Source organism: Lepidothrix coronata, unplaced genomic scaffold (genome assembly GCF_001604755.1).
Source record: "Lepidothrix coronata isolate B3197 unplaced genomic scaffold, Lepidothrix_coronata-1.0 Scaffold294, whole genome shotgun sequence".
NCBI classification, from domain to species: domain Eukaryota; kingdom Metazoa; phylum Chordata; class Aves; order Passeriformes; family Pipridae; genus Lepidothrix; species Lepidothrix coronata.
In genome coordinates this window covers 54,676-66,895 of record NW_016690474.1, presented here as the reverse complement: position 1 = coordinate 66,895, position 12,220 = coordinate 54,676, and the positions used below count along the sequence as shown (strand labels likewise).

Below are 12,220 nucleotides of genomic sequence, written 5' to 3'. Positions count from 1 at the left end.
CCTGCAGCTCCCCCAACCCCCGGCATCCCGGGCGGCTTTTTGTACCGCGGAGCCCAGTAAGTGCAATAATTACCCGTGTGGCTCCAGGGTTGCAAAATGAACAAAGGCCAAGATTTTCTTTTTTTTTTTTTTTCCCCCCTCCTTTGCAGGGCTGCTCCCCTCGCCCTGGGCGGCTTTGACATTGATCTGAAGATCGCCATCTTGTGGTAAAGCAGCCCCTAAACCACGGCCGCCGTCCGTCCGCCTGCCTGCCCGCCGGGGCCCCGCGGCAGGACGGAGGGCGGGCGGACTGACGGACGGACGGCGGCTGCGGCGGTGGAGGGCAGTGATCGCTCACCTCCCAGTGTACAAACCTCTGGGCGAACCTCCGCTGCCTTTATAGTGATGCATTTTGTACAGGCGAGCGGACAAGTCACGGACAGTTTTTATGGCCACGATGTCGCAGCAACACAGAGGATGCGATTTTATTGGGCTAGGAAATCCAAACCCCGACCACAGAAACTCCATGCTTTAGATGTCTCTGGGATTGGCTCTGAATACCAGTTAATTTTTAACCAGGAAAGGAAGCTCGCAGACTTAACTTTCATTGCCATTCAGCTCTCCATCCGTCCCTCTGTCCCTATCCCACTGTCTGTTCATCCATCTGTCTGTCTCCTTTTAACTGGCATTTCCCCTTGCATACCGGTCAAACAAACAAAGTCCCGTCTTTTCCCCCTCACTTTTCAACATTCCCCTTGGGCAAACGTTGTCTGGCTGGGGGACGGTGGTCAACAAAGGCCCAAAGTCAGTAAGTCCTTCACCTCAAGGTTATGGGTGATGTCCAAGCAATACAGAAGTTCAAAGCCAGTAAACAACAGGAAAACAGAATGTGCTTTCTTCTCCTGACTAGGATTAGGGTCAGTATTAAAGATTCAAACACTCTTCCCAAAACACATTTCTACCTCAGCTATTGTTTGGGGGTTTGTGTCCCCTCCTCCCCCCAACTTTCTCCCTCCAGCCCTCCTTCCCCCTTTCCCTGCCGCCCGCCTCAGTCCGCCCCCTTCTTGCCGTGGAGATCAAGGACAATTTCAAACAGTCCATTTCCACCACACTGCATGTGGATTTTTTTCCCCTCAAAGACAAAAATTTTCTCAGGGCTCTCAGCTTCTGGCCACATCCATCGGCTGTCTTGGACCTTCTTTTTGGTGCTGGCTTATAAAATGTGTCCCAAATGCTACTGACAAACATTGTCCTGGACACACGTGGTGGGGAGCAAGCAGCGATGGCACATCAAACCTCAAGCATAGGACCTTGCCCTACCAGCATTGGCAGGATAAGGTAAAGGCCTAACACGTAGCGAGCTACGAACACACTTAATTTTCCTTTTCCTGTGACCCACTGAAACGGTGCTCGAACAAGCCTAGGTTCACTTGTTAACTCCAGAGTAGAAAATTTAATGACCAAGTTCACTAAAGAAGAGTAATTCGCCCCAAATGACTGAACAAGGTCATGAGGAATTTCGGGTCCCAGAGTTACACCAGATAAAAGAACATGTAGTAATATAACACCAGAGTAAAAATGTAAAGTTTCCATTTTTTTTTATTTTCCTTGTGCGCTGTTCCACTGTATACATGCAACCAAATACTTTCGCATATTAAAAGAAAACTGTATATACATATAGATGATACATATTGAAAACAGTGACATCATATAAAGATATTGCATTTTGTGAACTGTGACGAAGAAATTACATCCATTTGATAAATTTATTAATCAAAAAACATTCTTATCATCACTTTGTTGCACATGTAAAGAAATCCCACACCCTTTAGCCCCAAAGGAACAATTAAAAAAAAACAAACCAAACCAAACCAAACCAAAAAAACTAACCAAGGGGGAAAATTATTTGAACAAAATAGGTCATGGCTTCTTTTATTTATTATTTACAAGTCTTGTAAAACACCGTTCCTGTATGAAATATACATTCAGATATTCTCAACAGCAAATTACCTTAACGATAGAACACTGTATCCTTTGTAAACTGATATAGAATTTTAAATATTTTCCTTTTTTTTTCTCTTTTTTTTTTTAAATTGCATTTTTTCACGCTTTGGTTCCTGCAGGGAAATATATATATTTATAGATATTTAAAATAAGTCCGAACAACTCTCCATTCTTTGCATATGTCGACTGAGCGACAAAGTAGAGCTCATGACATTTAAAGTAGACAACGACAAAATTACCATATCTACATTGTTTGGCTTCTGTTTAAACTCCTCACTAATCACCTTTAAACGAACATGTGATCAAGTTATTTTAATGATCCAATGTTAGTGCATTGCACAACTCCAAGTTTCAATTAAGTGTTGTGTGGTATTTGCTAAACTGTCGTTCTCCACAGGTATTTCCTGAAGAAAGTTTGTGAGCCAGAAGCCAGAAGGTTAGTTTGCTTTATGGAGTTATTTCTTCTAAAACGCTGAAATTCACACTTTTTGCCGTTTTATTTTTAGTATTAAATATGATTTGTCTCTGAAAAGATGGCAACGCATAGAGTGTTGTCATAAATAAAACGAGAGCTAATTAAAATTTGCTAATTTTATTTTTAGTGATTGTTACTTTACAATATATGGCGAATTTGTACCTGATTTTAAAAAGTAAATCATTAAGTAATTCATTTAGTTCTTTTTCTTCCCTCACCCCCATCCCACACTCCCAAAGGAAACACTATTATAACCATCACTACATCCATATTACAACTAGTCGCGGTTGGCCCCGGGAAGGTGTAGACATGACATCCCTCCTTCTTTTAATTCTCTATGTGTGTGTGTGTGTGTCCTTAAACTCTCATTTCAAATCAGTGGGCAATGGAACACTGCCTCTAACCCAGACATTTTCTGCTAAGGAAGAACAAAAGGTTATTTCTCTGAGTTTATATTCTGCAGTGGTCCTGGTTGGGTGAGCTCGACCTAGCAGTCTCCAGACAGCTGTTTCACAGCAGCACAGGGTCTAGAAAGAGCAGAGGGTGGGAGAGTCCAGGGACAGAGGGGTACCGTCCCCGCCTGTGGCTGCCGAAAGTGGTGGCAGGGTGAGCCGCAGCGCCTGGGAAGGTAAGAGGTATGGATTTTGCACTCAGAGGTGACGTGCACATTTAGAAATGGATCCCATGTGTGTCAAAATCAAATCGATTCCAGTTGATATGTAAATATATATATGAAAAATCATCATTGCAGTTCCAGACTAGGCTTACATGTGTGTAAAGCCTTGGATTCTTTTAGTCCTATCAGATACACACCTCCTTCCTCCACATAACCCCGTGGCTTGACCTTGTCAAGGGCGAAATCTGAATTTAATCTCGTCTTGAAAAACACTATGAGTTTTAAAGTAGTGGATTAGCTGAGTAATATTGTAATCGGTCCCTGTTAATTTTTTTTTCTTTCATTCTTCTGTTCTGAAACCATATTTTGACTTGGCGGTCGGTCAGATTGAGCATTCGGGAGAGCTGGAGGCGTTTCTCTTTGTTTATGTAGACACTGAAGAAGAATTCCCTTTCTAACTCTCTAATCTGATATTTGGTGTATGGGCATCTCTTTTTGCGCGTACGTTGTCCACCTGTGGAGTGAAAAAAGGCAGAAACATTTGAGACCCGGCGGTGGCCGGCAGCAGAGGCTGAGGAGCGATGGGGGAATACTCAGGCAAAACACATTAATATGGAAAAGATGCGTTTTGCCCCCTCCAGGGCTGGTGTTGGCAGGTCCGAGGCTTGGCGCCAGCCCTTCGCCTTGGCCAGTGCGTGCAGCCCGGGACCGGGACCCCCCGGCTCCTGCAGCGCCGCGGCCCCGGGCAGCGTGCAGGGCGAAACCCCCGCCGAGACGCGGGAATCAGCCTCGCTTCCTCCGCGGGGAGGGCGGCCAGAGGAAGAGGTGGTGGCGGGGGGTTCCTGCGGGTTTCACGAGCCGGAGGAAAGCCTTTGTAGAGTGCTCCGCCGGGCGCCACCACGCACGCGGAGCTGCCCAGGGAGCGGCCATCACCTGGCTGCCTGCAGCGGGCAGCGCTGCATCGGGAGGGGAGACCCCGCGCCCAGCCCTCCCCGAGCCCGTATCCGCTTCTGTCTCGCCTTCGTTCCCTGCCTTAATCCTGTCTCTGTGTCCCGAGCAGAGGAAAAGCTCCTGAGCCCAAGGCTGAGGCGTCTCCTTCTCCCCTCAGCAGGCTATTTTCAAGCACGAGGTATTCTCCTCTCGATTAGCCATTACGGTTTTAAAGTTCATTAAGCAGAATATAAAAGGTTTCAAGGTTCAGGAACTCTTTACATTAAATGTAGCTGCTATCCCTTTAAAAACTTCCTTTTCTGGTACAGTTCATTGTCGAGGTATTTTTTCTGCCGTCTGTATACTAGCTTTGCCTTTTAAAAAGCCCACATAAAAAAATCAGACTTTGACAGATTGAATAACAATTGTAAGTAACAAACTGTTGGACAGGAGGCAACACGTAATTGCCACAGTGCCTTACTAAAATGGCTTCCTTTAGACAAAAAGGCCAGCTTTAGGTTAATTTGCTTTTTTAAATATATTGCTACAGTTCAGGCGGCTACTTTATCTGTTAAACGCTATTCTAGTGCAATCGTTAAAACGGTGAAGGCTTTGAATTCAGTTCCTAACTAGACTTCTGGTGCAACACATGGCTTTTATAAAATCACTGGATTACATTGATATCAAAGGAGTCAGGATCTCCTTTTTTTTTTTTTGCCGAATTTACAGGCACCAAACGAACGTTATTATATTTCGAGAGTTGACCACGAAACTCTTTTTATTATTAATATTTTAAAAAAGGGGAAAAAATGGAAAAAAAGGAGAAGGAGAAAGAAAAAAATTTTTAGGCATCCATTGCCCGGTGGGTATTTCACGGCCAATTTCAGCACTAAACACGTGATCTCGCCTTTTATAACAAAGTTTTGTTGGGGGAAATCTAAAGGCCCTTCATAAACCTTATATGCTTATAAAACAGCATATAAAAATTTAACAGCGGCGGTGCGCTAGATTTCAAGCTGCCTTTCCTAAAAGCGCTCCGGCGCTGCCTTTATACGTACTGGAACTGCCGGATTTCTCCTCATTGTTGCCGGAAGATGACTCGGGGCTGCTGCTGCTCTCCGGCCGCCTCCGCCTCTCCTTCTCCGCCGCCGCCGCCGCCGCCCTGCCGCAGCCGCCCTCCGAACTTGAAGTTGCCGCCGCCGCCGCCCCGGCGGCCGCGGGCGCCTTCTCGCCACTCTTGTCTACCGAGTAGTCCGCCGAGGCCAGGTTTTCCGCTGTGCCATAAGCCGTCTCGAAAAACTGGTCGAAAGCCTGGGGTAGGACCCCGTTCCTGCCCACAGTGCTATAGAAATTGGAGGAGACGTTGGTGCTGGGGTGGTAGACGTTAGCTGTGTTTTTGCCGAACATCTCGCCCATGCTAGCAGTGTTGGTGGCAGGCAGGCAGTCTCTGTGCATGATCTCCTCTGCGGAGTAGCAGTGGGGCAGATTGTTCCTGGGGTGCCATTTACTGGAGGGATCAATGGCATATTCCCTGAAGGTAACTTCTCTCACAGGTTGGACCTGGGGTAGGTTGGAGGAGTAGGAGTATGTCATAGGGCGAGAAGACGGGGTTTGGGGCAAAAAAGAAGGGAGGCTGGAAAAATCAGGACCCGAGACGTAGTAAGTACAACTTGGCAAATACATGTTAGAGGAACAAGGAACACGCTCATCAAAATCCATCATTAGGGCTACCTCGGCTTCTCCGCATTAGCTGAGCTTAACATGATTCTCTAACGCAGCTGCCCCTTTGAAGCGGATCCGTGAAGTAAGAGATGGGGAGACGTAAGCTGACGTGGAGAGCTCTCCCGGCGGCGGCAGGGAGGTGCGGTCACGTGGCCCGACGTTGACATTGACGAGCGGCGGGCCCGGGCCCCGCTCCCTTTGTGGCCGTCGCGGGGGAAAGCAACAGCTCGTCGCCAGCTCCCAGGGGCGAGCCGAGCGCAGGTTGGCCGGGGGGGAGCCCTGGGGGACACACAGCCGCCCTGCCACTGCCCCAGACATAGCCGCCCGGCCCCTGGCACCCTCTGGCTCTGGAGCAGAGAGGCTTATCAATTCCCCCCGGGGTTAGGTGAGACCTTTCTGTTTGTTTGTGGGCTTGCTGGGGCGTTCGGCGGCTCGCTGGAAGGCTCTGAGAAGGAGGGCACCGTAGAGATGCACGCACGGTTTCTTCTGGAAAGCTACTTCCGAGGAGGAAACGCTCCTGAAGAAAACGTCCTTTTTTTTTTTTCTTTTTTTTTTTTCCTTTTTTTGGGGGGTTAGGTTTGGGCTTTACCCCACCCCCCATCCAAAAAAAAAAAAAAAAAAGAAAAAAAAAAAGAAAGAAAAAGTCCTCACCCTTCATGGTTTTTCTGGAAACCTTAATAGGAAGAATGTGCCAGGGTCAAGTCTTTACTAATTTTCATGGTGAATAGATTACATGCTTGCATTCATGTTCACTTCCGAAGCGCTTAGTGTCTTCCTTCCCTTACTTACATATTAACCTCAAATACCCCGCGTGGCTTCAGCCAAGCTGTACTGGAGGTAATTAACAATACCAGGTTCCCAGGACGCAGGTTCTCCCTCCTCACCCCCTTCAAATCGTCCCCTGCCTCATTCGCAAAGCCAGAAAACCAGAAAGTCCTTTAAAGTGCAGACCACGGACCTAAAGACTGTTTGCTGATCTCTCCGTCTCAACTTTGCCGCTAAATACTTGGAAAACCAGTGGATATTGGGCTATCCCGGCTTGACAAATACTCTGAGTGTAATTGTCAGAAGACTAGTTAAAATTATTTGACATACTGTTAACCCCCAGAAACAAACTCGCCGTACCGACATACTTTCCATTCAGCTTCGTACCGTCGCTGAAGGCTGAGACCCAGGGAGACCTATTTCAAAAACATGGTTAAACTTTTACTATTGTTGCATGAAAGGGACGATATAGAAAGCGGATTGTACAGGGCAGAGACCAAAAAGTACTTCTCTGCCAAAAAAAATGCACACCCCACCGAACGAGCAGAGCCAAAGAAAACAGAGGAATACGCCAAAGAATACAGCACCTTTTGAGGCACGGACATCCCTAAGCTCTCGGAAAAAATATTTTTTTGCTATTCTGATGCTCGATTTCAGAAAAGAAATATTTGGGTTCCGGGTGGATTTCATCAAAATAGAAAAACAGAACGGCAAAAGGCTATTGTGAAGTCAGTGCTCTTAGGAAATTAGACGTAGTTCAAGATCCATGCCCTCGTGGACTTGGGAGTCTAGTGGAAGGGAAACGAAAATATTGGGGAAATAATATTTGTATTTTTCCCCCTCTTCCTCTACAGTGTTGTGGGAGTATTTATGTATCCGGAGAAAGTTCTCCAGTAAATTCTGGAGATCTTCGGTATTTAAATGTCAACATCGATTTGTTTATTTATTGCTTAGTTTATCGTAACCGACTCAATAACAAATCTAATCATGTTGTGCAGAGAGAAAATATTCTCATTATGTATTTCCCCTACATTACAGTTAACTATTGCGTTTGAATTCAAGCTGTAAATTCAATATTATCAAGTAATTACTTTGTAGTGGAGTAAACTAATTTATTAGCATTAATGTTTATATGCCTTTTTCTTATTTTACAAGGGTTACCGTTCACAAATCAAATGCTCTGGACGTATCCCTGTAATGAACTCTTTATTTTGGTTTTCTGCAAGAACTTCTTATGCTTACTGCATGTCTATGATCTGAACTTGGAATTAATGAATTAATCTTCCAGCTTGACACATTTGCTAGAAGGTGAATGGAAAGAGATCGCATATCGTCAAAACCGCTAGCAGAACACTGCAATGTCGTTCAGGGATTGTAAAAGGGTTTGGGGGTTTTCCCTCTCTCTCCCTCTTTTCTTTCTTTCTTTCTTTCTTTCTTTCTTTCTTTCTTTCTTTCTTTCTTTCTTTCTTTTTTCTTTCTTTTTCTTTTTAGTTGAGGTGGGGAGGGTTGTGCCAGAGCTCTGGTTAGGTTTTTCCTTAACGCCGTAATTTTGCTGGAATTTACTTTCCCCCTGGTTTTTGCGGGGGAGGTGGGAGGGAAGGGTGGGTTGGGGGGTCGGAAGCCCTCTTTTGGTCTCCGAACGTTGGTTATTTCCCCTGTATACCCTCACCGTTCAATTCTGTCGATGAAAAACCTCTCCTCACACTCTGCATACACGCAGACACCCCTCCCTTCGAACAAAAAGGAATGTATAAGGATTTCAGTGACTTTGAGATAACAAAGGCGCCACCATTGCCGAGCCGAGCCCCGCCTCTGTGTGATGGCAAACAAATTCTTGCACTTGTATTAGGGTTTTTAAGGCTATAATTGAACACGGCGCGTCTAGGAGAACCGAAAACAGTTCTAGACTGACCTGAGGTTTTATAGCACTTTGGCAGTCAACTTCAGCTTGTGTCAGAGCAGACATGACAAAGCTACCCAATGCTTAATCGCAGGACGCCACCTCCTCGGACTCAGGGCAGCCCCCCTCTCGCATTTCAATAAATTTCAAACCTTGGGGAGCAGAGCTGGCACAGGTTTGTATGGGGCTCTTTCCCGCTCCTCTCTGCAGCCGGGGCTGCGGCGCCGTGCGAGGGTCCGCAGTGCCAGAGGTCGGGGCTGCCTCTGGGAAACAAAGGGAAATTAAGGCAAGAAGGGCGAGAAGGCAACTGGAAGTAGGAGTGTGTGTGTGCGGGTGTGTGTGTGTCTGGGCATATATATGCTTGCACAGCATGCACACGTGCAGCCCCGATGCCTGCTTTTGAATCGCTCGAACTCTCTCCCCCCACCTCTCCAAACCAAGCAGCCTCGTTCTTCAAGTGGGTTTGCAACGCAGGAGGACCCCAAAACGCCTCCGAGTTCCGCCTGCACAACAAGCGGGAAGGGTAATGGGGAAGTCTAAGAGGTGCACAGCTCGTCTGGGAGCGAGTAGACACCCAAGGCACAGACTGTTCTCTGCTTTATTTGCTGTTAAGTGAAACAGAGATAATGTGCGCTTAAAGCACCGGAATGTGTGGGTAATTGCAGGGAGCCTGCTGTTAAGTTGCTGTGTTCAGCACAATTATCAATGTTGATTATTTGGTCTAATGTTGAATTGCTCTTTTAATACAGTAATTGGGACTTCCGCGTTGAGGAAGGGGGGAAACCGTGCCTTCCCCTCTCTAACCTCATTGAGAACAACATAAACAAAGTCAGGCATTTCGTTTGGAGAAACAAAATGCATTCGTTACGCCTTCCCATGTATTTCGTCCGGATTAGAGAGGGTAAAACCGCTCTGAAATTGGGACCTCTGCTGCAGGACGGTTTTGCAAAGGAGAAGCGTGGCCAAGAGGTGGGGAGACTGTTACCCATAGCTAAGCTAAACAAAGAGAGGAAGAAAAGCTACATCTCTTCTTTGGAGGAATATAAACAGAACTAGGACGCCTCGATAGCCTAGCTTTTACATATACAGATGGCGTGCAAAGGGAACTTTTTAATTCACTGCCGCTTCTCCAAAAGGTCAAGTTGTACTGTATCTAAAATTGTTGTCCTTTGGTACACGGTTTTGCTTGAAAAATATTTGAAGTCGACTATTTACCTTGCCAGTAGGGTGGGTGTCTCTAATTAACAGGAGAAACGTGTGCTAGAAGGAATTTGCGTCAAGAGTAGCTAATTAAAGTATTACAGGATTGCTGGCTTCAATCTCTGCTCCTCTCGCGTAGGAAGGGTGAGGGGTGTTACGACTCGAGCACGAGAAAATAACTCAGAAATTGGGACGGCGTTTTGTAAAATTGCGGGTTGATTACAGTCTACAAAGGCTTACTACAAAAACGTGGCACTAGGGAATTCACAACGTTGTTACCAACGAAAAGTGCACCCCCTTCCCACCTTTACCAATGAAAATAGGGGCACAAGGCGATAATTCGTTACAAAATTTACCAGGAACACAGCTTCAGAAAAACGCGCTTCTTATTTGGATTTTAAATATTTCGGGGTCAGAAGTTTTTAAAAGGTGTCTCTTTTCTGTTTCCTGTTTTGTCTGTTATGGAAAGGAACTATACATAGCCATCTTTTTTTTTTTTTTTAAACTAAATATGCAATAGAACGTAGTGCTACAATAGTTACCTAAATAATTTAAATAATAGGTGATTTATATATATATATATATATCAGCGAGATGGAAGCCCAGCGCTGTGACATGGGACCGACTATTTATTATCCAAAACCTGAAGCGGTATGGTTGTGGTTTTGCTAGGGAACTGCAGAATACCTGTAAAGAGAATGAGTTGATGTAAACAGGATTCAAGTCGATGTTATTCTGACTTTTTTTTTTTTTTTAACGAACGCATTACATTATTTCAGAGGTTTGAACACCCCGAAAGGCTGTAGAATATTTTAAATTAATTTTAATATCAGTTACCGAAATCCTTTCGTTTCCTCTATCACCCTCTCTGTCTTTTTAAGTCGCTGAGGTGGAAAAGCTTGAGAGGGTGGTTGTTAGTTGTTTTTTTTTTCTACCAAACCTCCAGTCTATTTTGAATATTAGGATTAAACGACTACGAACCTACAGAGATCTACCCGTTGTTGGCGACTAATCATGATATTTTGCTCATCAGAGCAAAAAGGGCCCTCTCCGAGGGCTCTCTTTGAAGGCAGCCTGACTCTGGTATCTGCAACAAGCCGAAATATAGCGGGCTTTTTTCAAGAGAAGAAGCTCCTCACCCCCCGGTTCCCCAGCCCTGCGTCCCCGGGTTCCAGGGCACTGAACCCCTCTAAAATGTTGTTTATATTTACTGCTCGGAGCTTGCTCCTGAAAAACAATAGTGGCAGGTTTGGTAATAAGGTGGACGGAAGAAGATATTTTCTCAGACTGACTAGTATATCAGAAGTTGATTAACTGACGATGCGTCTATAAATGTCTCTTTTTCTCCCCTTGAACACTCTCCGAGATTTTCCCAACACGTGAAAATGTACACACAGTCACTCATTTCTCCCCCCCATCTATCCAGATACAGGTGCAAGAGACTTCTGACAAATTTAATCTGCAGGAGAGGGGTGTCTATAACCGGCGGCGAGCTCTAAACTGGTGCAGAAGCAAATTTCCTTGGTTATAATGCGCCGATACAGAAAAGCAGGCACTTTCCACCAACTCCCACCCAGACTCACAAAGCACCGTGTCGTTAGCACCGTTTGTAGTAAGCAGGTACCAGTCCCCTTTCGTGCCGATGTATTTTATGAAGAATTAAGCGGAGCGGTTTAGGGGAACATCTCCAGTGATCCCTTGAAAGTGCGGTGCTATTAAACGACACAGTTATCCCTGTGAACAGCCCTACCCCAGGAGATGTTCCCATGCAAAGCCGGGAGTGCCAATTTATTCTAAAAAAAAAAAAAAGTCCGCCAAAACATTCGCATCTAGACTTACATTTAAAAGTATTGCTACAACTGATGCCTTGAACAAAAAAAAAAAAAAAAAAAGTCCGCCAAAACATTCGCATCTAGACTTACATTTAAAAGTATTGCTACAACTGATGCCTTGAACTTGACCTTAGATTTGTTAATTTAGGAAATATATTCAGTGAGAGGAAAAAAAAAAATTCTGCCGCATTGCTCTGACAAACGAGCATTTTTCTACCTACCAATTCAGAATGAAAACAACGTACAAGAATTATGAGATATATAATGTGTCCTCTAGATTAAGAGCAGAAAGCTACAGAAAATGAAATGTCTTAGCGCCGAGACCAGCCTCTTGTAGCTAGACCGTTCCTGTGATGCTGGGATCCACACTTTGCCATAGAAACTCACGTCAAGGTAATTGACTGGGATTCTAAGCTAAATTGAATTTTATAGGATATAAGATTCTCTCTAATGCACATTGAATTTTAACAATGATTTATAAAGGTATTTCAAATCTTTATTTAATTATTTTACCCATCTCGCCAAGAAACACATCAGATTTTACTGTAGCACTCTGCTAACTTTATAGGAGAGCCATATTCACATATCGTGAAACCCACCGAAGTAAAGACATTTCTTCATCAATGCTTGTTTTAGGGGGCGGGTACAGGAAGTATCACTATACTGGGGCTGTCAAATCAACGACTTCAAAGCTCCAACTTCATATTTTGATGGACTCTCAGAATTGTATTATATTAAGGTACCTGTACTTGTGTAACCTTTATAGGAACTATTTGTATAACATGAGCTTAAAATAC

At 44.9% G+C, this 12,220-nt stretch overlaps 1 protein-coding gene and 1 long non-coding RNA gene across 2 annotated transcripts in view; both read right to left on the bottom strand.

The window, feature by feature from the left end:
* The window catches only part of LOC108508416, a 21,570-nt gene extending 9,591 nt beyond the window's left edge, over nt 1–11,979 (bottom strand). Inside the window, exons 1-3 of the long non-coding RNA XR_001878394.1 lie at nt 11,968–11,979; nt 6,681–6,684; nt 1,226–1,231 (exon numbers count right to left, since the gene is read on the bottom strand). This is a non-coding gene — a long non-coding RNA (uncharacterized LOC108508416). The remainder of the gene's footprint in view (nt 1–1,225; nt 1,232–6,680; nt 6,685–11,967) is intronic.
* Nucleotides 3,067–5,843, bottom strand: HOXA11 (homeobox A11). The gene is made up of 2 exons (XM_017837186.1): nt 5,063–5,843; nt 3,067–3,588 (listed from the first exon to the last, which is right to left on the bottom strand). The coding sequence occupies exons 1-2, from the start codon at nt 5,724–5,726 to the stop codon at nt 3,356–3,358; spliced, it is 897 nt and encodes a 298-aa protein (XP_017692675.1). The 5' UTR covers nt 5,727–5,843; the 3' UTR covers nt 3,067–3,355.
* Nucleotides 11,980–12,220: the final 241 nt, after the last annotated feature.

Bases quoted from the DNA above. Each gene is read 5' to 3' on its own strand.
- HOXA11 (XM_017837186.1), bottom strand. From the start codon at position 5,726: ATGATGGATTTTGATGAGCGTGTTCCTTGTTCCTCTAACATGTATTTG. The intron at 3,589-5,062 runs GTACGTATAAAG...TTCACTCCACAG, and splicing joins GGAGAAATCCGGCAGTTCCA to GTGGACAACGTACGCGCAAA.